General features: G+C 44.1%; 1 protein-coding gene across 1 annotated transcript in view; it reads left to right on the top strand.

The window, feature by feature from the left end:
* plekhh1 (pleckstrin homology domain containing, family H (with MyTH4 domain) member 1) overlaps nucleotides 1-25,987 on the top strand; it is a 144,523-nt gene extending 118,536 nt beyond the window's left edge. The window contains exons 24-29 of the mRNA XM_069917177.1: nucleotides 2,398-2,539; nucleotides 4,517-4,659; nucleotides 9,589-9,718; nucleotides 15,793-15,879; nucleotides 16,432-16,578; nucleotides 20,000-25,987. Coding sequence (XP_069773278.1) covers nucleotides 2,398-2,539; nucleotides 4,517-4,659; nucleotides 9,589-9,718; nucleotides 15,793-15,879; nucleotides 16,432-16,578; nucleotides 20,000-20,173 — 823 coding nt within the window. The 3' untranslated portion in view covers nucleotides 20,174-25,987. The remainder of the gene's footprint in view (nucleotides 1-2,397; nucleotides 2,540-4,516; nucleotides 4,660-9,588; nucleotides 9,719-15,792; nucleotides 15,880-16,431; nucleotides 16,579-19,999) is intronic.
* The last annotated feature ends 598 nt before the right edge of the window (nucleotides 25,988-26,585 follow it).

Raw genomic sequence — 26,585 nt, 5'->3', positions numbered from 1 at the left:
AGGGATCAGCCACTTTTACTGATTGGCCAATAGCGACCATATTCAAGTTTATTATCATCTGACAATACGTACACAACCAGACAAAATAGTGTTTCTCCGGACCACGGTGCACAAACAATACACAGCACAAAATAATCACATATAAACAAAGATATAATATATAAAAATAAATATATATAAGAATATTTACTAAGTTGCAGAATACTGTTCATCAATCTCATAGCCTGTGGAAAGAAGCTATTTCCCAGCCTGTCAGTTCTGATTCTGATGCTCCTGTATCTCCTTCCTGATGGTAACAGGTCAATAATACTGTGTGCTGGATGGAAGGGGTCCACAGTAATTCTGTGAGCCCTATTAAAGCAATGCTCCTGGTGAATGTCACCAATAAAGCAATGGGAGACCCCAGTAGTCTTCGGGCTGTATTGATGCAAGTTCCAATCCCACCTTGGCAAATGGGTTATAATATAATAATAACAATTACAGCACGGAAACAGGCCATTAGGCCCTTCTAGTCCGCACCGAACCAAACACCCCTTTCTAATCCCACCTCCCTGCACAATGCCCATAACCCTCCATCTTCCTCTCATCCATATACCTGTCCAACCTTTTCTTAAATAATACAATTGACTCCGCCGCCACTATTTCTCCCGGAAGATCATTCCACACAGCTACCACTCTCTGAGTAAAGAAGTTCCCCCTCATGTTACCTCTAAACCTCTGCCCCTTAATTCTTAACTCATGTCCTCTTGTTTTAATCTTTCCTCCTCTTAACGGAAATAGTCTATCCACATCCACTCTGTCTATCCCTTTCATAATCTTAAATACTTCTATCAAATCCCCTCTCAACCTTCTACGCTCCAAAGAATAAAGACCCAATCTGTCCAATCTCTCCCCATACTCCAGATGCTTAAACCCAGGCAACATTCTGGTAAACCTTCTCTGCACTCTCTCCACTTTGTTTATATCCTTCCTATAATTAGGCGACCAGAACTGCACACAGAACTCCAAATTAGGCCGCACCAACGTCTTATACAATCTCAACATCACCTCCCAACTCCTATATTCCATGCAATGATTGATAAAGGCCAGCATACTAAAAGCCTTCTTCACCACCCTATTCACGTGAGTTTCTACCTTCAGGGAACGATGTACCGTCACTCCTAAATCTTTCTGCTCTTCTGTATTCCTCAATGCTCTCCCATTTACCACATATGTCCTATTCTGATTCTTCTTACCAAAATGAAGCACCTCACACTTATCAGCATTAAATTCCATCTGCCATTTTTCAGCCCACTTTTCTAAGCAGCCCAAATCCCTCTGCAATCCTAGAAAACCTTCTTCATTATCCACTATTCCACCTATCTTAGTATCGTCTGCATATTTACTAATCCAATTCACCACCCCATCATCTAGATCATTAATGTATATAACGAACAACAATGGGCCCAATACAGATCCTTGAGGCACACCACTGGTCACCGGCCTCCAACCTGACAGACAATTATCCACTACCACTCTCTGGCCTCTCCCTTTCAGCCAATGTTCAATCCATTTGACTATCTCAAAATTTATACCTAAAGACTGCACCTTCCTAACTAACCTTCCATGTGGTACCTTATCGAAGGCCTTACTGAAGTCCATATAGACAACATCCACTGCGCTACCCTCATCCACATTCCTAGTCACCTCTTCAAAAAATTCAATCAGATTGGTCAAACATGACCTTCCTCCCACAAATCCATGTTGAGTACTCCTGATCAGACCCTGTCTATCCAGATGTTTATAAGTACTATCTCTAAGAATTTTCTCCATTAATTTACCTACCACAGACGTCAAACTTACAGGCCGTAAGTTTAGTAACTTGTATAAATGGGGAATTTATCTTTTTTAAAATTTAGACATACAGCATGGCAACAGGCCATTTCAGCCCATGAGCCCATGCCACCCAATTACACCTAATTGACCTACAGCCCCCGGTACCTTTTGAAGGGTTGGAGGAAAGCGAAGCCCCTGGAGAAAACCCATGCATACACAAGGAGAACATCCAACCTCCTTACAGACAGCATGGGATTCAAACCATGGTCCCGATCGCTGGCGCTGTAAAGGTGTTGTGCTAACCACTGCACTAACTGTGCTGCACGAAAAAAATAAAAGGCCATTCACAGTAAAAGTGACCATGATACGACCGATTGTTGTCCAAAGCCTGTCTGGTTTTGTGATGTCTTGCTGGGAAGCAGGGATATCCTTACCCGGTCGGTGTCTCTGAACCCACCATCCGTTCTGGTGCAGACTGATGTCAGTGCTCCAGGAATCTCCAGAGCTGCCCATCTCTCGTGTGTTAGCATGTGCAATGCCCGCGTTTTGTATGGAGCACACTGACCTGATCATTCTGCACAGACTGTATTTCAGAGCTCAGATGAAAGGCGAAACAGAACGGGAGCGCCTCCTGCTGACTTATCAGGTGAACAATGAGGTGGTGAATGGCCGTTTCCCTGTCAGTAAGGATCTGGCATTGGAGGTGTCTGCGTTAATGGCACAGGTCAGTGAGGGTGAATGGGACAACTGACTAGGAAGCAGCGATGCTGGCGTCTGTTCAAAGGGTATTTACATCCAGTTCAAGGCAATAATTAGAGTTAAACAAGGAGTTTGCAGATGTTGGGCAAAAAGGGCCATACACAAAGTGCTGGAGGAACATAGTAGGTCAGACAGTATCCAAGGAGAGCAATAGGCAAATGACGTTTCAAGCTGAAAACCGATCATCAGGAATGTCTAATGTTAGTCAAATGTGAATTGGGTTGGGAGGAGCACAGGCTTGTAGGTGGGGGGGGGGGGCTGCAAGTGGGAGGAGGTGATAGGGGTCGGAGGGCTGACAAAGATGCTCTCTAATGGGAGGAAGGAAGCTGTGAATGAGGGATAGGGGAAGGGAAGGATTTGGAGGGATGAGGGAAAACGAGAGAACGGGGGGGGGGGACATCAGACATTGGAGAACAATTAGAGTCCCTTAACTCCCCAGCACTGCATTAAGGAGGGCCCTCTAACTATCTTCCCACACTAGATCCAATTCCAAGGTTGGGGTAATCCTTTCTATTCTGCAACATACACCCCTACTGACCACTTTCACCTTTTCTCATTCCATCTTCATCTCATTCACTGTCCCCCTCTGCAACTCTCAAGGTCACATAGCGTCATCCATTCCTGTTCCTGTTCCCGTCTCACCAGCTGTGTGTTCCCTCTCAACTCCTTATCTTTAACCTAAAACCATTTACGGAGCAGAAACAGGCCATGTTGGCCTTTCGAGTCCGCACCGGTTCACTGATTTTGTGCGCCCTCTTCAGGCATTGGTGATTTTAAGTGTAGTGTATCTTTGAGAATTTTAACATCTATCCATAGGTACTGTACTTTGGATGTGAAATCTCATATTAAAATATTCAAAAACATTGGCTGTGTGGGCCTCCCCCTCACTGATCTTGTTCCTGCATCTTGTATAATGTCGCCTCCTGTAATCATGCACACATTCTCAGCCCCCTTCCCCTCCCTCACTCCTCTAACCGCCCCCCCAGTCCTTTATCGTTTTGCTAAATTTTCCCTCATTACCACATCAGTCTGCTTAGGTTCTCACACTCTTCTTGTCCCCATGGTAACATGATGTGCAGTGTCATTACAAAGGATTTAATTTTCCCCCATTCTATCCTGATTTCCATTGCCAGACCATGTTTGGCAAGTGCACCACTGGTTGCAGATGGCAATGCGCTGCCTGATTGATGTTCTGCACAGATAGGCCACAAGCTCTGTTTGAGCAGAGGTGCTGTGTCTTGTTTACTCTGGATCTCTTCCTTTTCTGAAGGCCTTACTCAAGAGCAGAAGGTGCTCCTGCCCTCAATGGCCCAGCTACATACACTCTAATCTCAGGGGACCATGCTCTTAAACATGTGATCTGTGGCTCCATCTTGAATACCCACTGGCCATGTACTAAAGAGGTTCCCACAGCAATGGTGCTTGGAGATCATGGACTCTGATCCAGTAACAATGATTGGTGTAAGGGGTGGTGGTTCAGGGATATATTTGTGATTCAGAATGAAGTGCATATTGTGGAGATGAGTATGGAGGTGCAGTGACCCCCATCTATCTGATATCACAATCCTCCTGGCAGGTCTGGTTGAGGAAAGTGCTGCAGAATGTAGCACTGCGGTGTGTCCGGTCCATGGTAGAACCTCAGTGAGATGCTGAGGGAGGTGACGGCCATTCTAGGTGACCAGTGAGGTTTTACATTTTAATTTTTAAAAACTTTGACGTGCAGCACGGTAACAAGCTCAATTAATAACCTACATCCCCTGGTGTGCTTTGGAGGGTGGGAGGAAACTGGAGCCCCCTGGGGAAAACCCACGCAGACACAGGGAGGATGTACAAACTCCTTACAGACAGCGCCGGATTTGACCCCCAGTCCTGATCACTGGTGCTGTAACAGCGTTGCGCTAACCGCGTTGCCCATTTGTGACACAATACTTGCTTTCTGCAGGTGGAGTATGGAGATCTTGCTCGGCCTGCCCCTTCCAGTCCTGGGGGAAGCTCCCACACTAAGATGCAACAGTTTCTGCAGCAGGTTCTGGAGAAATTCTACCCCAAACACTACAGACAAGCTTGCAACCCCGAGCAGCTCAAGTAAGGCTTGCCTCTTCTTCCTGTCCCTTTCAGCTGCAGTCCATTAGCAAGTAGAATGAAAACCAGGACTGCCAGGCTCTGAGATTGATGAACAGTATCCTGCAACCAAGTAAATTATCCCAAAATAGTTATGTATATTTACAGTAAAACCTCTGTTATTTAGAATTTAAGCAACCAGTAAAAGAAATCACAGAAAAATACGGATTTAAAATTGGTGCATCTCACCATTAGTTCGACAATCGCGCAATCTCAAGCAACCAGAATTTCACTTATCCGGCATCAACAATTTCCATAGGTACCAGATACCAAGGGTTTTACTGTATTTTAAATTATATTTTTGTGTATATATGTGAATATAATGTGTATGTATATGCACCATGGTTTGTTTGGTTGTATATACAGTCAAAGGATAATAATTTGATCAGTAAGTGGTGTATAATGGGACATCTCTGACCTCCAGTGACTTGGTGAGCAATGGTCTAAAATCATGATTATTTAAATTTGCTGCTCATGGAAGAAGGAGATTGGTTGGGGTTTTGGATGGAGTTTAAGGATGTATTCCTCAAGAATAACTCACTGGCTATATTCAGGCCCTCAACAATTACGAATAATGCATCAATGATGGTGCTACTAGAATCCGTCAGGTAGCAGCATGACATCACTGAGCTGGATTATGCGAGTGGCAAATGGGGACAGATGCTTTCAACCCCAATGCTTGTGATGTCAACTGTTTCGGAACAAAGGCCACGTAGAGACAATTGCTGTAAAAATCTCATTGAAAGGTCGAAACTTCTTGCTGAGTGGATACAAATCCTTCCTTTGGTTGATCTGGTTAGTACTAGGGGGTCATGGTACCAAAGGGGCCAGTGGTTAAGGACTGGGATGAGGATAAATTTTTTCCACCTTCAGTATTCTCCCCAGAAAAGGCCATGGAAGGTCAGTTCCATTCAAGAATACATTCAAGATTGGAGCCAGTAGATTTTTGGCTGTTCGGTGATTAAGGAATGTGGGGATAGTGGTGCTGAGGTAAAATTGCATGATTGAACAGTCAGCAGGGGCTGAATGATTCACTCTTATTTCTTGTGTAATGAACTTAAAAATTGAGGAACATTGAAGTTGCAAGAAGATTTAGGAGTCTACATAAACAGGCAATTAAAATATACCATATATACTCGGGTAATAGTTGATCACATGTAAAAGTCCACCCCTTTTTAGCCCAGAAATTGCGTGTTTTCCATATGTCTCATGTAAAAGTCAATTTTCCCCCCCTTTTATTTTTGGTCTCAAACGCCTGCCCATCTGAACTCCCGCCGCCCTGACTGCACACCCTTCCCTTGGTTGCCTGCCCATCCGAATGCCCAATGCCACAACTGCACACCCTCACCTTGGCCTCCTGCCCATCTGGGCTCCCGATGCCCCGACTGTGCACCCTCACCTTGGCTGCCCATCATCTGAGCTCCTAACACTGCAACCGTGCACCCCTGCCTCAGCCACCCACCCATCCAAGCTCCCAATCCCTTGACTGCACACCCTCGCCTTGGCTGCCCACTCATCCGAGCTCCCAATGCCCAAGCACGCACCCTCGCTTCGGCCACCCACCCAGCGAGCTCCCGACACCCCCAACACAGACTTTCTACCTGGTCCCAGCTCTCCGAGCTCCTGACGCCTTAAACAACGTAGGTACCTACCTTAGTCAAAAGTAGTATCTGTGTAAAAGTCAACCCCCCAAATTTGACCTGAAAGATTCATCCACAAAACTCAACTATTTAACAAGAATATATGGTAGTGGTTGGATATAAAAATAATCAAAAGACTCGGGTCTTAGACTTTACAACTACAATGTAAAAGGGATTGTTTTTTAATCAAAGGCCAAGTGGAATTGTGTATGGTTCAAGGTCAGGGACCTACACCTAGGGAACCGTACATCAAACTTGGAAGGACAGCTCCTGGAATTAGATTAAGAAAACAAATTATATTGCTGATCTTGCGTCCCTCTAAGAGGTGACTTCTTTCGAGCCAAAGAGTTTTACAGCACAGAAACAGGACCTTTGGCCCAACTTGTCCAGTCAGTCCAAGTTGTCTACCTGGGCCTGGCCCATATCCCTCTGAACCTTTCCTATCCATATATCTGTCTGAATGCCTTTTGAAGGTTGTAATTGCAGCTACCTCGACCACTTCCTCTGGCAGCTTGTCCATGTACCCACTAGACTCTGTGTGAAGAGGTGTCCCTTGAGTCTCTTTTTAAATTTTTGGATTTAAAAAAAGTTGATGGATAATGGGAGAGAAACTATTTCTACTAGGGCAAAGGAAATGATTTAATATTATGTCCTTTTATTTTCTTATAATATAATGGAGGCCATTCACACAGTCATGACTATGGCAGCTCTTGGTGCAGTCCTATCAATCCCGTTCTCCCATACATTTCTCCATTGACTTATCCTCTTCAGCATGTGCCCATTAATATCCTCTGTTTTGTCTGCCATCCACCTACACGTACTGTCATGCATTAACATACCAACCTATCTTCCCTTGGGATGTGGGTGCACTCGGAGGGTGCCCACATGGTGACAGAGAATGTGCAAACTTCCCAAGGACTGCACCAGAGTCAGGATCAAGCTCAGGTGACAGGACATGTGAGGCAGTGACACTGCCTGTAGCAACACTGTGCCCCCTCACAACCAGAGCCTGGTTATTCAGTCAGGAAATGCTCAGATACACGAGACCCTCTCCTGCAAAAAGCACATGATGTTAATTAAATTAATACTTTTAAATCTGACATTAATAGACTGCCATTCAAGGGTAATAAGGAAAATGGAACCAAGCCAGGGGAGTGGACTTGACATACAGTCCCACGATGATATTATTTGATGCTTAAGAGAATTGAGGAGTTATTCTGTCCAATATCAAATTAGGGTTCTGTCCTCGGTATGCAGGTATATAGCTGTTTAAAGAGAGCAATGAAGGTAGAGAGTGTAGTGCATAGACCATTTAGGACGCCTACCTTCATTGGCCGAGGCATTGAATCCAAGTGTTGGGACATCACATTGAAGCTGAGCAATACATTGGTGAGGTCGCACTTGGAATATTGTGCAGTGTTGGTCCCCTATTGTATTATAAAGTTGGAAAGAGCACATAAGAGGTTTACACAATTGTAGCCAGAATTAGGGAAATATGAATAACGGAAGAATTCAGCATCTGAAGTTGGAATCCGAGGGCCAAACCCATCGGGACCATTGCCTGAAGAGGGCGCACAAAATCAGTGAACCGGTGCGGAGTTGGAAGGCCAACATGGCCTGTTTCCGCTCCGTAAATGGTTATATGGTGAGAGACTGGGAAAATTAGGACGTTTCCTTAGAGCATAGGAGGTTGAGAGGGGATCTTAACGAGTTCTATAAAATCATGAGGGGCATTGATAAGGTGAATGGAGATGGTCTGTTTCTTAGAATGGAAAATTAAAGATGAGAGAATATGATTACAGTGAAACCCTGTTATAGCATGATAGTTTGGGTCCAAAAACAGCAGGGTCGCAATAAGGTGGGGTTTAAATAAATCGCTGTAGTTACAGTTGAAATGAAAACTCAAATTAATTTTTAGTAAACCAACGGTCCCCACTCCCGGCGGCAGCTTGAGGTCTATATTTGCTTCTAGCGGCAGCCTGAGCCCAATGGCTCATTGTGTTATAACTGGATTTGCATTAAATCGGGGAACATTAAATCGGGGTTCCACTGTATAAGGTGAGGGGATAGGATTTAGAAGGGACCTGGGGGAGATAGTTTTTCACCCCAAGGACGATGGACACATGGAAGAAGCTGTCAGACAAAGTGGTGTAGGTGGCTACATTAGATTCCTTTAAGAACCACGTGGATTGGATGGGAGGGGATTGGAGGAGCAGGAGCCTAATGTGGACAAGTGGGACTAAAGCAATAGACTACATTAGTTGGCTCAGATAAGCTGGGCCTGCAAACCAACCTTCTGAGATTCATGCACAAAGTATTTCCTCTGGTGGAGGAATGAGAACATGTGTCAGAATCTTAAGAGCTGGTTGGTTCAGGAGTGAAATTGGGAAACATTGTGGGGAAACCCCTTCCCAAATGGACCGAGGAACTGTGGTTGGAGGGGGTATTTCAAGACTGATAGGGAGATTTTGTGGAGGATATGTGGAATAAAATGGGAAGAATATGGAGATGCTGGTCAACCAAAACCCACCTAAAGGTTGGGGCATCCTGGAGGAGCCTGTCAATTTATTCCTGCTCCTAGTGTTCCTGATGGCCCAGGAGTGTGAGAAAATTAAACCATGCAGCCTCTAATCAAGCCCCTCATTGGGCAGTATTGCTATAAGGGAGAGTGACAGTTTACCCATGAGGGCCATATAGGACAGAATCAGGCCCTTCAGCCCATTGTGACTTTGGTAGCCCATTTACACTCTTCCCATTTTATTCTCCCTACAGTCCCATCATTCTTCTGCACACTTGGAGCAATTTACCAGAACTAGTTAATCTCCCAACCAAGGAAAAACTCACACAGTCACAGGATGAATGTGCAGACTCCACACAGACAGCACCAGAGGTCAGGATCACACTCCGGTCACTGGATCTGGGAGGCAGTGATTTTTCAGTTATGTCACTGTGCTTCCCATCAGAAATATGAATCACAACCCTCCAAGTTTGTAGTCAACATTACTAAGATAAGTTTTAGTTCTGAATTTATTTTATTATTTCAATTTGAATTCCCCATCTGTATGGTGGGGTTTGAACTCTGGTCTCAGTAGTCCAGAACTCTGACACTAAAGCCAATATCTTAACAGCTACACTATCCATTCATCACCAGGAGAGTGTGGATGTTGTGTGTGTTTGTAAATCCACAGCTGAACAATTTAAATTACTGCTACAATGATTTCCTTTGAAACACTGCGTATCTTGTTTCACAAAGGCGACTGTGTGACAGATTGGCCACTAAGTGGATGTTACTGGGAGGCTGCAGTGGAGCTGACTGTGTGCGCATCTACCTGACCGTGGGCCGGAAATGGTCATTCTTTGGAGCAAAACTCTTTGCCGCCAAGGTAAGGTAAAATGGGGACAACACTGGGAGGCTCAAGGCAGTGCTGGCATGATGCATTGTTGAGGGATTGAGGTGCTGCTTGTTCACATACTCCCCTTTATCACAACAGACTACCATCACCCCTAAAGCCTGACTCGGCCATCTGGTACTGACACGGTTATTGATGCATTTGCCAGTGTCTAATAGTGTGTATAAAAGATTCTGCTATCTATCTTTACACATCACAGTGAAGCCTTATTGACCTACAGAGGTCCCCTGACTAGCAGTGCCTCAAATTTACCTCATTTTCCAACTCTCTATGGTCTTACTCATTCCTATCTCAGTAATATTCAACACCTGTACCAGGCACAACAGATTCATCAGCCTCGTCCTTCACTCTAACAGGAATATGTGTGCCTGAACTCTCCCTATCTCTCTTTTAAAAGCATCCCACCTGTCAGATGTCCCTTTTCCTTCACTCTAACAGGAATATGTGTGCCTGAACTCTCCCTATCTCTCTTTTAAAAGCATCCCACCTGTCAGATGTCCCTTTTCCTGCAAACAGGTCTCCCAATCAACCTTTGAAATATCTGCTGACTACCGAAACAAATGGCACAGTTCAAGATTTCTACCTGAAGAAGACTAGTCCTGTCTTTCTCCATAACTATTTTGATTGCTGTTCAGGATGAAGGGGTCACCTGTTTTATATAGAGATTAGTTGATTTTTTTTTTTTTGCATGGTCTTCCTCAAAAGTCAGTGGAATTTTGATGTTCAACCGTTCTTACAGTAGAGATAGAATCTTTTTTTAAATTTTTTTTAATTTTTTATTTTTCACACCATAAATCACATTAGCCATGATATACACTTTTTCTTTTTCACACATATACAGTGACTTTTTCTCCCCCCCCCCCTCCCTCCTCCCAAGCCACCCCCCCACCCCCCCCTCTCATCCATTTTAGGTATACAATCTAGGTTGCATTAAACCAGTCAGACAATGTTGTCATTCAACAAAAATACACCAGAAATTCTACTGAGTCCATTCTTTTCTTTCCTTCTCCTTCCATCAACTTAAGTAATGTTTGTCCCCGGTAGGTTTTCGCTATTGTATTTAATGTAAGGCTCCCATACTTGTTCGTATATTTCAATATTATTTCTTAAACTATATGTTATTTTTTCTAATGGAATACATTTATTCATTTCTATATACCATTGTTGTATTTTCAAATTATCTTCCAATTTCCAGGTTGACATAATACATTTTTTTGCTACGGCTAGGGCTATCTTAAATCTTTTTTGTGCATCCTCCAAATCGATTCCAAATTCTTTGTTTTTTATGTTACTTAGGAGAAAGATCTCTGGATTCTTTGGTATATTGTTTTCTGTTATTTTATTTAATATCTGATTGAGATCATCCCAAAATTTTTCTACTCTCTCACATGTCCAGATTGCATGAATTGTTGTTCCCATTTCTTTTTTACATCGAAAACATCTATCAAGCAAAAGGATGAAATGTTAATGGATTGTGGAGTTGAGGCTGAAAAACAAGACTGCTTCTCAGGGAAGGAGCAGAGTCATTGCGGGGGGGGTGGGGGGGGAGATGTGGGGGGGGTGGGGTGGTAGTGATCAGATGTCCTGCAATGACCCTGGCCCTTTGTTCACAAGATGCTCTGACCTCCCAAATGCATACAAAGAAATTATTTCCATTCCTATCTCGATAAATTGTGCAGCATACTTCAGGCATCGAGAGATGCCTTAATTCTACCTGATGTGCTTTTAGAGAGTCCCAATTAGTCTTGCCCTCAGCACTCTTTCCCCACTGGCCTTAGAATTATTTTTCTTTCTCAAAGTCAGCACAGTGATGCAGTTAGTGGGATTGCTTCTGCAGCTGAACACTGGTGCAATCCTGACCTTGGGAGCTGTCCATGTGGAGTTTATAATTCCTCCTCCCCCCCTCTTGAGTATTCCAGTTTGCTCCCACGTGACGAAGATGTGTGGGTCAGTGATTGGCCGCTGCTCGTAGGGTGGATAAGAAGCAGGAGAATGAGGCGGTGGGTCATGGGAATGTGAGGGGGGATAAATTGCAGGGAACTGTGGGGTAATCGGAATGCTGTGAGAGCTGGCATAGACTCACTGGGCCTATTGGCCTATCTGGGGCATGAGAAAGAAAAGGCTAAGTTTAATTTATTTGTTGCATTAAAGTTATACCATGAGAAGGGTTCTTCCATGAACAGGCTATCTCTAGTATTCATATAGTCATGTAAAGAGCACAACTTACAAAGTGATAGTTACAATGCCAAGAAAGGGCAGCGCGAGAGCATTGTTGTGGAGTTCATTCAGGAGCCTGATGGCTGCAGGGAAGAAATTACCTTTAAGCCTGTTGGTGCGTGTTTTCATACTCTTCCCTAACCCCTGTGCCCCCAACTCCCCCATTGATGTGTCTGAAGAGGACGTGCAAAATCATTGAGAACCTCTTCCACACAGCATCTTTCAGGTGCTCATGTTGGGGAAGAGATATGAGAGTATCAGAGCCAGCACCACCAGGCTGAGGAACAGCTTCTTCCCACAGGCAGTGAGAATGCTGAACAACCAAAGGAACTAATCACACTAACCATCCAAGATTCTCATTTGTACAAAATAATATTTATTTATTTTTATAGATATAATACTTGTCTTGCATAGACATTATTAGTCTGTATGTCTGGTTATGTGTCTGCATGTTTTTGTACTGAGGACACAGTTGGGTTGTACTTGTACAATCAGATGACCATAAACTTGACTCTTGAGCTTTTTCCCCCAAAGGCAGGAGGGAGAAGAGGGTGTGTCTGGGGTATGATGGGTCCTTCAGTATGTTAGCTGCCTTTCCTGGTCAGGGGGTTGAAGCTGCATTTCCACCTTCTGTAGTTTCTTCTATCTCAAGCAGAGCAGCCCCCATACCACACTGTGATGCATCCAGCAGGTATGCTTTGGATGGTCACCTGTAGAAGTTCTTGAGGAACAAAGAGAGACATGTCGAACTTCCTTCATCTTCTGATAAAGTAAAGATGTTAATGTATTTTCTTGACCGTCACCTTTATGTGTTTATCCCAGGTCAGGTTACTCCGAAGAACTTAAAGCTATCTACTCTTTGGACAGGGGGTGAACTCTACCACCTTTCCTAAAGTCGATGCTCAGCTCCTCTATGGCTTGCTGATGTAGAGTGAGAAGTTGTTACCTTGGTACCTTGGCAATCTCTTTCCTGTATTCTGTCTCCTCATTGTAATTTGATACCCAGCCCATTACTGTGGTATTGCCAACAAATTTGAAAATTGAGATAGAACAGTATTTATTTGAACAGTTATGGGTGTAGTTGAGGATGGAATATACATCCTTGAGGAGTGGGTCTTGAGTGTGATCGTGGAGAAAATGTTGTGAACCATCTTCACTGATTGAATTCTGTTGCCGGGGAGGGGGTTGTTGAGGCATGTATCCTGAAGTTTTTGGGAATGAGTTTCCAAGGAACTACCAGGGACAAGCATGGCGACCAGGTCTCTGGCATGTTCTGGTCTAGTGGCTAAGAAGATAAGGGAGGAGAAGAGGTGAGCTGTAGTGATAGGGGATTACATACTAAGGGGACAGATAAGAGGATCTGTGGAAGGGATCGAGAATGGTGTGTTCCCTCCTTGGTGCCAGCGTCTGAGATATCCCAGACGGCGTTCACGGCATTTTCATGGTGAGAAACCAGATGTTGTGGTCCATGTGGGGATGAGGGTGATGAGGTCCTTTCAAGAGAGTTCGAGGGGTTAGGTGCTGAGTTGAAGGGCAGGCCCTCCAGGGTTGTGACCTCAGGAATGCTACCTGTACCTCATGCCAGTGAGGTTAGTAATAGGGGGATAATGCAGCCTAACACATGACTAAAGAGATGGTTCAGGAGGGAGGGTTTCAGGTTTTTGGATCATTTGACTTCCTTCAGAGAAGGTGGGACCTATTCTGACAAGACAGCTTGCATCTAAACTGGAATGGGAACTAATATCCTTGCAGGAAGGTTTGCTAGTGCTGCTCTAGGGCATTTAAATTAGATTTGCAGGGGGAGGGGAACCAGAGTAGTAGAGCAGATAGGGAAGGAAAATATGAAGTGAAGATTACAGATAAGGTCAGAAGTCAAAGGGTGGTGAAAATGTTCTCAGGAGCATCTGTTTCAATGTAAGTATTGTAGGAAAGGCAGACGAGCTTAGAGTGTGGAGTGGCACGTGGAATTATGACATTGTTACTATTAGTGAAACTTGGTTGCAGGAGGGGTGGACTGGCAGCTCAATGTTCTGGGCTTGCGTTGTTTCAGATGCGATGAAAGGGGGAGGCGTGGCATTATTCATCAGGGAAAATATCACAGCTGTGCTCAGGCAGGACAGACCAGAGGGCTTGTCTACTGAGGCTAGAATGGGTGGAACTGATGAACAGGAAAGGTATGACCACACTTATAAACTGCCCAATAGTCAGTGAGAATTGGAGGAACAAATCTGTAGAGAGATAGCAGACAGCTGCAGGAAACAAAGTTGTGATAGTAGAGATTTTATGAGGGGAGATTTCATAGAGTTTACAAAATTATGAGGGGTGTAGACAGAGTAAATGTTGGTAGGCTCTTTGCACTAAGATACTAACCAGATGGGTTAAGGTTGAAAGGGGAAAAGTTTAGGGGAAACATTAGGGGGAACTTCTTCACACAGAGAGTAGTGGGAGTTTGGAACAAGCTACCAGCTGAAGTGGTGAATGCAGGCTCAATTTTAACATTTAAGAAGAATTTGGACAGGTGCATGGATGGGAGGGTATGGCGGGCTATGGACTGGGTGCAGGTCAGTGAGACTAGGTAGAATAATAGTTCAACACAGACTAGAAGGGCAGAAGGGCCTGTTTTTGTACTGTAATGTTCTATGGAACTACGATACTGAAGGAACAGCTGCAGTCTTTGGAGAGTTGTCTAACATGGGCGTCCTCGGAAGCCAGGTGTTTCTGAGTGGAGATCTCGGAAGAATGGCCTCTGTGAGGATCAGTTTGGCCAGTGGCCAAGTTGAAGTGGGTCAAGGCTGGCTGGGAAACCAGAGTTAATACAGGCCATGACCAGCCTCCCAATGCATTTCCCCTGATGATGGATGTCAGAATCGCTGATCTTTAGTCATTTAGGCCTGATGTTTTACTTTCTTTCGGTGTGATGGTGGCCTGTTTCAGGATGAGAAATAAACACATTTTCAATTGACTTTCAGGTACCCCAATCCAAATCCTAAAAACTCACCAGGTCTAGGCAGCCATCACCCACCAATTTACACCTCATTCATTCTATTTTATTCCTTCCTGCATTACCAACAATTCCCCCAGATTCTTCCACTCATCCACACATTGGGGTCAACTCACAGCTGCCAATGAACCTACCAACCCATGTATCTTTGAGATGGAGGTAGAAACCAGAGCAGCCAGGGAAAACCTGCACAGTCATGGGGAGAATGTGCACACTCCACACAGACAGCACCTCAGATCAGCATTGAATCTGGGTTGCTGTGCCACCCCAAAACTCTTAATGTAAAACAACCCTCCTCACCTCACTCTCTTTTGCCAAATTGCCTCCCAGGTGAACAATTCCAGCCTCTCATGTCTCTGTCCAACTGGTCCCTTGATGCTGGTATTATTCCAGCCTCACCAAGGACTTGACATCTTTCCTCCAGGACACCGACTGTCAATGCAAGACCTGGCAAGAGGTTGTAATCATTCACCATATCTTCAGATTGTTGGAGGTAGCAACAGCTCTATCTGAGTAACTGTAATTTTACAAACAATGGCCTTCATTGTCCGTTCTTTTCCATTCCCTCAAAATTTTTTTGAACAAAATCTCAACCACTGTGGGTCTGAGGAAGTGCCAACAGGAAACAATTCTCTCAGGCTGGCCTTTTGTAAAGCTCATTTGCTGGTACATACAATGGGTTTGGAATTACTACCCTAACCAAAAAAAATGAAATGATGGGCCTCAGGGTTGATCTGCAAAATGTCTCCACTCTGATGACTGAGGTTTTTAATGGCTCTCTGTGAATGTGAGGCTCTGTCCAATCACTGTTTGGGTTTTCTCCTTTCAGCCAATTGCACCTTCACCACTTGAAGAGAAGCCTGTTTGGTTAGCTGTGAATGAAGATGGTATCAGCATACTGGAGTGCTGTACAATGGTAAGTCTCCACAAAAGATTTACTCAAATCTCTTGCAAGTTGGCCATGGGAGAGAGTATTCCACACAGTTGTACAACACATTGTTCCCACAACAGTTCAAACCTTCCATTCCATTTCTCCTCTACTTTTCCCTTGGAGGCTTTGCAGCTTTGAGCAGAGATCCAAATATGAATTGGGTACATAGGTCCTGTAACAATTACAATCACCTATGACTGTTAATTGCATGCCAGATTCTTTTTGTTAATGCAGAACTGGGCAACACTTTATTTGGTCTATTATTTGCTAGTGGGCCTTGAGGCCATGACTGTTCATATCTGATCTAGTCCTAGCCTGGTTCATTTAAATCAGATTTTAAAAGACCAGCCTGTGTTAGAATATGAATCACTGACTTCCTCTCACCCCTTCCGTCCAAAGCCTATTCTTGTTCTTGCATTATCTACTGTCAGGCGAACATTTTGAAGTTTAGACTTTGTTAATGAGGTTACCTTAAATACCAAGATGTCTGAGGACTTTGCCATTTCTGACAGAAAATTGTCTCTGGGTTGCTTGCAGCATCTTGTGCTAAATTACTCCTTCCTGTCCATCATGACCTTTGGAGGCTATCGTGATGACTTTATGATTGTTGTCAGCAAGCCCACGGACGGAACTCCAGCAAAGATCGCCGCAGAGAAGCTAGTGTTTGCCATGGCAAAGCCTAAGGTAAGCAGTTGTGGATCACAGAGTTTTGTCATTGAATGACAGCATCCTCTCCAAGCATGGATCAACACAGGAGGAGGTATTTGGCCCATTGTTCCCTATGCTGGCTGGTTGAGAGTATTATTGCTCATGAGAGTATTAGCTTTTGAAATATTTCTCAATTTCTCTCTTAAAGGCTATTTTCTTTTATCACTCATACAAACAGTGCATTCCAAACAGTTTTTTTTTAAGGTCTCATCTCTTTACTTTTGACAATTATTTTAAATTTGGGCCTGAAGCTTTTGCAGTAGAAACCAGTCCACCAACTTCTCTAAACACCTCATTCGTTTTGAACATATCTCACAAATCTTCCCTTAATCAGCAGATCTCTCACCTACAGAGCCCTTCATCCCTGGAACCATCACAGTTCATCTCCTCTGCACACTCTTGATGGCCACGTGTTTCCTGAAGGGCAGTACCTCAAATTTAGACACAATTCTCCACAGAGCTGGTAACACCTTAACACTTGTGGAATTTGAGGCTGATTAATCAAATCAACGGGGCCAAAAGTGAGCTGTGAAAGATGATCCCTTGGAACAATTTTCAACTTTGTGTGGCTGGACTTCATCATCCAGTAACTATTGACTTGGTCTGAAACCAGCTACAATGTTGATGATTTACAAATGTCAGAAAGGTGTTGGAATGGTGTCGATCACAAACACCGTGGCAGATTTCCTTACCACAGACATCCTAACAATTTGCCATTTGGCTTCCCTCTCTTTAAATTGAATATCACAGAAATAGTGCAAACTGTGACCACCTCAGAATTGGAATCCTGCAACCTTTCAACTACCTTGCTATCAGTCCTATTTGGTTTGGGCTGGTAAACTCCTGCTGTTCTCACTAAATATAGTGGCTAAGGTTTCCCAGTTGTAATGTTGAAAGCATTTCAGTAAATTATCTGCCATGGTCATTAAAGGACGACCTGTGGTGGTGTTTCTGAGCACTAGTTATCTGCCTGTGTCACAGTGACCCGATGGTCACCCCTTGCCTTGCCTCAATTGTCCTTGCAGAGTAAGTTGTGAAATCCCAGGCTCAGGAGATGACTAGAGTAATACTGTGATGTTGTTATCCTATTTCCAAACTATTTGACTCCCTGCTAAGAAGTCCAAGAGGGAGAATTTTGTCTAATTTTGCATTGATTTCCAGTGCTTAGTTAGAAATCATGGCCAATTGTTGTTTAGGGGTATTTCTTGATAACACCACATCAACCAAAAAGTTAGGGGTGGGATGTGCTGACTCTTGTCTGTGGTGCATCAAAGGCTAATAACCACAGTCAGAGGAAAGCTAAAAGACTGCACACAAACAAACACACCAACATCTCCTGATAGCAGTAGAATAATTTCTGCAGAAAAAAGTGAGTGGAGGATGTGCATAAACAGCATGTAAGACAGTCCTGTGTAGCACTATGGTCACAGAACAATGGGGCAAGCAGATGTCCCTGCACTGCTTTCCTTAAGCCCCAAGCATCAAATATGCTTCAGGTAGGCTCCATGGAGTAGTATGTCCACAGTAAGAATGCACTGACCCTGGGGCAGGAGCATGCACCAGAATAATGTTGTGGCTAAGTTAAATGGACATATTGAATTACTGTATTCATTGAAGTATAGAGTTTGTGTGCAAGTCTGATCAAGGTATTTAATATGTGGGATGCGTTTCATGGGAATAAATTATTGGATGACAAATCAAGAGTAAAGGGGTTGGACATTAGAAGCAACCTATTCTGGACTAAAAGCAGAATAGAATATTTTCCACACACTGGGCTACAAATCCATTAGGCTATATTTACTGGGACAATTGAAACTTGCTCAGCCAAGATCAGTAATAGCTTTGCACAAAGGGTGTGGAATAAGGGTGGAAAGATGCAATTTGCGTGGTGATTAGCTGTGATTAAATTAAAAGACATTGCAAGCTTGGTGGGCTCCTGTCCTTGCACTTTTGATGATCACTCAAAGGGCTCAGCAAGGAGCAGGGTCTAAGTTGGCATTCTGGGCCAGTCCCATTTGCCTCTGTTTGGTCTGTATCATTAACATAACAATTTTATTACAGCACGGAAACAGGCCATTAGGCCCTTCTAGTCCGCACCGAACCAAACACCCCTTTCTAGTCCCACCTCCCTGCACAATGCCCATAACCCTCCATCTTCTTCTCATCCATATACCTGTCCAACCTTTTCTTAAATAATACAATTGACTCCGCCGCCACTATTTCTCCCGGAAGATGATTCCACACAGCTACCACTCTCTGAGTAAAGAAGTTCCCCCTCATGTTACCTCTAAACCTCTGCCCCTTAATTCTTAACCCATGTCCTCTTGTTTTAATCTTTCCTCCTCTTAACGGAAATAGTCTATCCACATCCATTCTGTCTATCCCTTTCATAATCTTAAATACTTCTATCAAATCCCCTCTCAACCTTCTACGCTCCAAAGAATAAAGACCCAATCTGTCCAATCTCTCCCCATACTCCAGATGCTTAAACCCAGGCAACATTCTGGTAAACCTTCTCTGCACTCTTTCCACTCTGTTTATATCCTTCCTATAATTAGGCGACCAGAACTGCACACAGAACTCCAAATTAGGCCGCACCAACGTCTTATACAATCTCAACATCACCTCCCAACTCCTATATTCCATGCAATGATTGATAAAGGCCAGCATACTAAAAGCCTTCTTCACCACCCTATTCACGTGAGTTTCTACCTTCAGGGAACGATGTACCGTTACTCCTAAATCTTTCTGCTCTTCTGTATTCCTCAATGCTCTCCCATTTACCACATATGTCCTATTTTGATTCTTCTTACCAAAATGAAGCACCTCACACTTATCAGCATTAAATTCCATCTGCCATTTTTCAGCCCACTTTTCTAAGCAGCCCAAATCCCTCTGCAATCCTTGAAAACCTTCTTCATTATCCACTATTCCACCTATCTTAGTATCGTCTGCATATTTACTAATCCAATTCACCACCCCATCATCTAGATTCTAAATTATTTCTATCCATATATCTGTGTAAATGCCTTTTGAACATTTTAATTATACCCAGTTCTATAGCTTCCTCTGGCATCCATTTCCAGATATGAATCACCCTCTGAGTGAAAATATTGCACTGAGGGACCCTCTGCCTTCTCACCATCAACCCTCTGCCTTCTCACCATCAACCTCTGCCTTCTCACCATCAACCTCTGCCTTCTCACCATCAACCTCTGCCTTCTCACCATCAACCTCTGCCTTCTCACCATCAACCTCTGCCTTCTCACCATCAACCTCTGCCTTCTAGTTATAGGGTTGTCCATCTTGGGGAAAGAGATAGTTAGCATACAGGAAATTAGCATCTAATTTTTCAAGGAGATTTCCACCCTGGTTTGTTCTGTGGTTGTGTTCCCAGATCCTGGAGCTGACTTTGATGCTTGCCAGCTACATCAACTACAGCAGTTGTCCTTCACTGGCCAACCTGACCAGTTCACCACCGACAACCTTCTCCAGCAAGAAACTGTGGGAGATGGACAGCAAACACTTTCCAAGCATGACGCGGACCACGCAAGGCCCTACCCTGCTCTGAGACCCTTTGGTTGACCAGTGGCCAAAGACACAGAGCTGTTCCCAATCCATCAGAGGACAAACCACTTGGACAGTTCAAATGGTGCATGGTTCACCGCCACATCTGAACTTAGTTGCGGTTATGTGTATTTATATGCTCAAATAGTATTTAGACTTTTTTTTAATGGATGCTTCAGGTACCTCCTTAGCCCATCATTATTGATTGGGTTCACAAGACCTGGGCTGCTTGAGGACACTGATGCTGAGCCTGGTCCACATTATAGCAAACTGGGACACTAAAGGCTGCTTGGATGGATGCCATCCATTGAACAGAGTGCCCTTCCATTTGGGAAGGTTTCCTTGTATCAGGAAGAGCCCTTCTTGAGGGCCCAGTCCACCCTATTGCATTCATTCCATGCCTGAGCAATCTGCCAACCCTATCCAAATCTCTCCCAAGGACAACGGGTTGATATGCCAACGCCCAAGTTAACATGCACATTGTGCTGCTGCTGTATTATTTTTGAGTCAGAGACTATAAGGTCCCAGCAGGAACTGGAAATCTATGGAAGACAACAAAAAAATAAGCAGTGGTTGCTCCAGGGGTAAACACCTACTGCTTGTGGAAAGCACACTGACCTCCTGTGCTCCAATGACTAAATTGCTAGCACAGTCACTGAAAGTAGTCCCAGAAACTGCACAGTATCACCACATTCTAGTCAAGATGTAGGGCGCATGTTGATTTATAACCATGAGGGATAATTAGGAAGGGAAGGAACTATTGAGAGAAGATTCTGAAGCGACAAGTGATTACTCCAAGGGGCTGCCTTTTAGGGTTTTTGGAATAATCTGCCAGCCCCTTGTCAAAGTCCCACACCCCCTTAGCAGCACTTCATGCAACAAGCACGTCAATGTTGACATACGTCGTTGAGTACAAAGGGTACTGGAGCGACCCTTAAAGTAGAGAGGGTGCCAACAACACAGTGAAAGCACTTCAGAGAGCGGCTGCTAAAATCAAAAGCTTGGTTGGCCATGAATAATTGTATATAATGCAGCAACTGGGGCCTTAAATCAGTATCTGTATTGGGTTTAATCATTGGAAAGCAAAGTCACCTGGGGTTTGGTGGCAGAGACCGTCATGTGTCCAACATTATCTGATGGTTTTGCCCCTCAAGTCGCTGGAGGCAAAACATCACCCCTGAACATTGCAGCTGCTACTGCCCAATGAAGAGCACCTGCTCGCAGCATATGGCAGTGGGATATGGTGCCAGGTGATGAATGATGGCTGGTTCAAGGAATCACTATCGTCTTGCTATTTGCAGTGGCTAGCACGATACTTTGGAGAGATTTTTTTTTAAACAGGACACACCTGCAATTGAGGCCTTACCCCTCCAGTGTTGGAGACCCAAGGCTGGTACTGCATCAAGGCTTCCGCTTCTACATAGAGTTTTATCCTTCATGCCTAGATCCCTTTGTTTCACAGACTGTCATTGTCACTTAACAGGGGAAAATTACAGCAATTACAGAGGGAAAGGTTTCGAAAAAAAAAATTCAATTTCTCTCAGGTTTGCAAAAGTGCACGTGATGTCTATCTCTCCCCCACTCCCTGTGTTCAGGAAGTAGGAGAAAGGTGTGCTGGTTCACCTCCTTCCCTTGCAAAGATTGTTTACAAATATGAGACTACCTCAAGGGCAACTAGAGCCTCAGTGTCCTTAATTATTGAACCAGTTCTAACAATAAGCAGCATTCATAACCAGACCCAGCTCACGAATCTCCCCGCAGTAATGCAAATTTAAAATTCTGACTTCTTGGCTGCTATCCCAGCAGCCATGACTCAATCTTTAACACCGTCACCTCTTTTGCATTTTCCTTTGAGTCACACTCCTTTGTCAAACTGAAGGAGTACTGTACTATTTGGGGTGGGGGGGGTGGTGAGATGTTAAACAATGGTAACACCTTCACTCAGACAACTCCCCAGACACTATTTGGAACACTATCCAATATTTACTGTACAACCTCCAGGCTCCGATAGCTCACTGGTTAGAGCACTGGTCTTGTAAACCAGGGGTTGTGAATTCTTTCCTCGCTGGGGCCTCATTTCTGTGAGGGGCGTTGGACAAAGTGGGTGACTCAGTCTTCCTTACGGTAGACAAAGTTGAAGAATTTCACGTATGTTACATTCTAAATGTAGTATTACCTGACAATAATGGAACCTTTGACTTTTATCTCTACTTACCACATTGCAGTTTATGGGATTTCAGTGTTTACAAATTGGCTGCTGAGTTTTACCTTAAATTTACAATTACTACATTTCAGAAGTACATTGTGGGCTGTGAAGTGCACTGAGGCATTCCTGAAGTCTGTTTTGATAAAAAGCTTTTTGTTTTATCAGTGATTTTACTGGGTTTCTGGGTCACACAAGGAATTGGGCTGCGATAAAGGATAAAGGCTGCGATAAAACTCACGGGGAAGAAAGAGAATTTCCCATTCACACTGTGCTTTTCACATGCTCAAGAAATCTGGAAAGCAAGGCCTTTGAAGTGCAAAAATGCTACTGTTTCAATGATCCCTGTTTTGTTCTCCTGTGAAGAACATGGGTAGTAGCAACCACTAAAAGCTTTGAACAACCAATGTCAACAATAAAGACTGGACCATTAGAAAATAAATGACCCCCGCCCACTCTAACCAGTTGCAATCTCAATAAAGCCACCTCCACTCAACATATGTCGTCATTTCCACAAATTTCCTATATATCCGGGTCAGGTTTTTACTAATGGAATAACAATTTGTTTAGAGTTATATGCCACTTAAGACCTGTGCCCTGAGTCAGACTAAGCCTGATCGAAATATTGTGCTGCCTGAAAATCTGAATTGGAACCTATGATTTACATTACAGGTTGAGTACTCCTTATCTGAAATGCTTGGGACCAGATGTTTTTCGGTTTTTGGGTTTTTTTTTGGTTTTTGGAATAATGGAACTGAACAGCACAGTAGCATCAGCAGAATACCTGTACCAGCGGTTCAACAACAAACAACAGCAGGGTCTTTGAGCAGAGACATGAGGCCACACGTGGAAAATTCACATGAAATAATGTTGAGTACTTACCAAAGAAACTTGATCTCTGCTTACAAAAGACCACCACCTCCCCACTGCTGCTGCCAGTCCCCACTCCTGCCCAGGAGCCCGAGGCGACTTCTTCAATGCGGACGATACTCCACCCGATGTTGAGGATGGAGTCGCCGACTCTGGCTGCAGCCAATGCTCATGACTTGGACCCAACTCTGTTTGGCATCTTCCCAGGCAGAGGCAAAGATTTGGGTTTTTACTGTTATTCTAATTGAACCGGCACCAGCAGAGCTTCAGAGCCCCATGTGGGCAAGTCTGGTGTTGAATTTTTTTCCACTTGTGATGTCACGTCAGTGCTGAAAATTGGTTTTTTTTTTGGTTTTGGATCTTTTTAACGTTTGGATCTTCGGATAAGGGGTATTTGACCGGTACAGAGAGGAGTAATTTTGGCATGTATGTTCCTACAAAATAGGTTTTAAATTTAGACATCACTTTTTCTGCCCACTTAAGAGTTTGCAGGTTAAGAACAGCTGCAAAAGGGTGAAACCAAACAGGGCCATTAATAACTTTACTGGCCATTTAAGTATCTGGATTAGACTAAAGAATGGAAATGTATGTGCATCTTCTCAGGAACCAACCACAAACAAGTTTTATATGGCTATGAGACAAGAGCCACTAGTGGAAGGTGCAGAGAGAAGAGATAAACAGCCAGCCTGCTTCCTCTTCCGCAAAGATACACTGGGGGTGAATCGGGTCCAAGAGGACTGACTCCTGATATCTCTTGGAAAAATCAAAAGCAGTTCACAAAATTTGGAATTGTGACCGTTACAAGGGCAAAATCAGCAGCCAATTTGCTACACGGCTGAAATTCCATGCAAATAGACCAGATGAGTGGCAACTCTCCCTCCCTCCCTCAACACAAACTAGAAATGGACAGGATTGTTTTCTAGTTTTGCTGTTTGCCACTTTTGGCAATAGCTGGGAGGGAAGTGGGTGAACTCCTAACACTGTGCCAAATTCTGTGGTTTTTCTCCACTACAGTTTGTACTGTGGCTGGTTGAAATACAGAAAGAATCGTCTCAAAATACACCAGAGCATCAGGCAGTTTGACTTGAACTTTGTGGTGTTGATAGCAGGGAAGAAGTGTGATTTGTGACAACTTGCCATGGTCAAGTACTTGGTCTGAATGTTGGCATTTATCCTTTCTGTTCTCTCTGGTCCCAGAATGAACAGGGATCTAAGGCACCTGCCTGTTTTTGCTCCTAGCTTGACAAAGGACCCAAGCCCAAAATGTTGGCTAACATCGACCATATAGATTAGCGGTTCTCAACCTTTTTTTTCGCCACCTTAAGTAATCTCTTGCTAACCACAGAGCATCTATGGCATAGGACATGCGGAGTTTCTACAGCACATTTTGTGTATTGCATGGGATCTCATGAAGATGCCTCCTAGTATTCAACAGCTCAGGTGCTCCTCAAAAATCACCGTCAAGCTGGAATCCTAGGAAGTGGAGGCTGCCACTGATGCAAACCCTAGAGTGGGGGGGGAGGTATAGCCTACTTTCCAGGATTTTGGAGGGACCTTGTTTTATCAAGCCTTACCGAACTGGTGGGAAATTGACCTAATCAGTCTCCACTGATCCAGCCTTCTCCCTTCCCATGTGAAGCGAAGTTGTTGGGTGGGCTATATGCTGAGGTGGAAATGTTATAATGTGCCCATAATCCCAGGGCAAGGTCTATCAAGCAATACTGAATTATCCAACTTGTACATCATTGGGCCAGAGGAGTAAGCCGATTCTGGCTGGTTTCAAACCTCCCTGAAGCCTGCCTGCTGCAGTCAAGCAGAGGCTGTCCCAGCATACTAACAAGTTGTATTTTGATGTGCAAGGAAACTTTTCTGACATTGTAGCTTCAGCCTTTTAGTCAGCCACATTTACAGGTAATGGTGGGAAAGCTAACGGCAGCATTGTGAAGTACGACTCGATCACGGCTGGCTAACTGCTCACTGTCACCATTACTTTTCTGCAGCCTCATCTCCATCTCCTGTGCCAGGGAGGATCTGACCGATGAAGGCCAGGCTGGCAATTCCTTCACTACAGCTGGAGATAACTTGCACTCCCAATCCACACCAAACTTGCAGAGTCCAATGGACCTCTTAGTCTGAAGATAGGTATGAGATCTGGTGATAGAACACCGTTCTCTCTAGTTATTGGGAGTATAAACACGGCACATTTTGTGGCCTAAATTGAATACTTGAACATGATGGGGCAAATCCATTTCTGAGTGGTTTTATCCAATGTATGGTACCTTTTTATTCCAAATGTTGAAGTGAACTGTTAAGATTTTCTCACTTGTTAAAAGTTTGCTTTTATGCTGGAATATCCTCCTCCCTCCATGACTCATGGAAAAAATAAAGTGATACCAGAACTATCCCCAAGTATTTTTTTTTAAATCATCTGTAGCAAATCTATGCATCCCTGTTAAAAATAGTCTGTAGTTACCAAGCACAGAGAAGAGACAATGGTATCTCAGGCTTTAAGAAATTCACTGCAGATATGCCCTTAATAATAGATCCCTCAAAAATATGGCATTGTGGCGAACTGTGCCACTCCATTATCAAACCAGTGTCTGTAGGTGCACCCCCCCCCCACAAGTGGCTGGGGGTCACAAAGAACTCGTGTGACTTCAGAGGTCGGGTGATTGTGATAGCACCAACTGTAATTATTTAAACTTCTGCAAAGATTCCATTAAACCGTTCTGTTGGTTCAGTTCACAGGCAACTTCTTTTGTGCTTTATTCACTTCACCACTCACTACACTGGTGACCCCGATAGTCCAAACGACATTTTGGACCTTGCAACCATAAGACTGGTTCGAGCAGGCCAAGGCCCAGTTCCATCTATGCCAGATTACTGCTGACTGGATCAAGACACCGTGGAATGTATTGTCAATTTCTTATGCCAGCTTCCAGCCAACAACTTGTATGAAGCCATCAAAGTCCTGCTCATACATATTTTCGGCCTTTCCTGACACAACAGAGCAGCACAACTTCTCCATATGGAAGGCCTGGATGGCCACAAGCCCTGTCTGCTTTTTGAGCAACTTTTTCTTGAGCAAATGCCAGAAGACATCTGTTTGCTGCTAGCAGACGAAGACTTTAACAACCTCCTTCACTTAGGAGCTGTGGCATGCTAAGCAGCATGGTAGACTTTCAGTTGGGCATGTAGCAGTGCCTCACCAAAGGGAATGAACCCTGCCTGCTCCCGTCAGACTTGACCAGACAGCTCAGACAAAGCAGTAGTGCTGTTACCATCAGAGATGGGGGAGCTGCAGCCCGCTGCTGCCGTCCACCCTGCATGCATCTGGGAAATG

The sequence above is a fragment of the Narcine bancroftii genome, chromosome 2, assembly GCF_036971445.1.
Source record: "Narcine bancroftii isolate sNarBan1 chromosome 2, sNarBan1.hap1, whole genome shotgun sequence".
NCBI lineage: Eukaryota > Metazoa > Chordata > Chondrichthyes > Torpediniformes > Narcinidae > Narcine > Narcine bancroftii.
The sequence above is the reverse complement of the archived record's forward strand: the minus strand, read 5'-3'. Positions and strand labels throughout refer to the sequence as shown.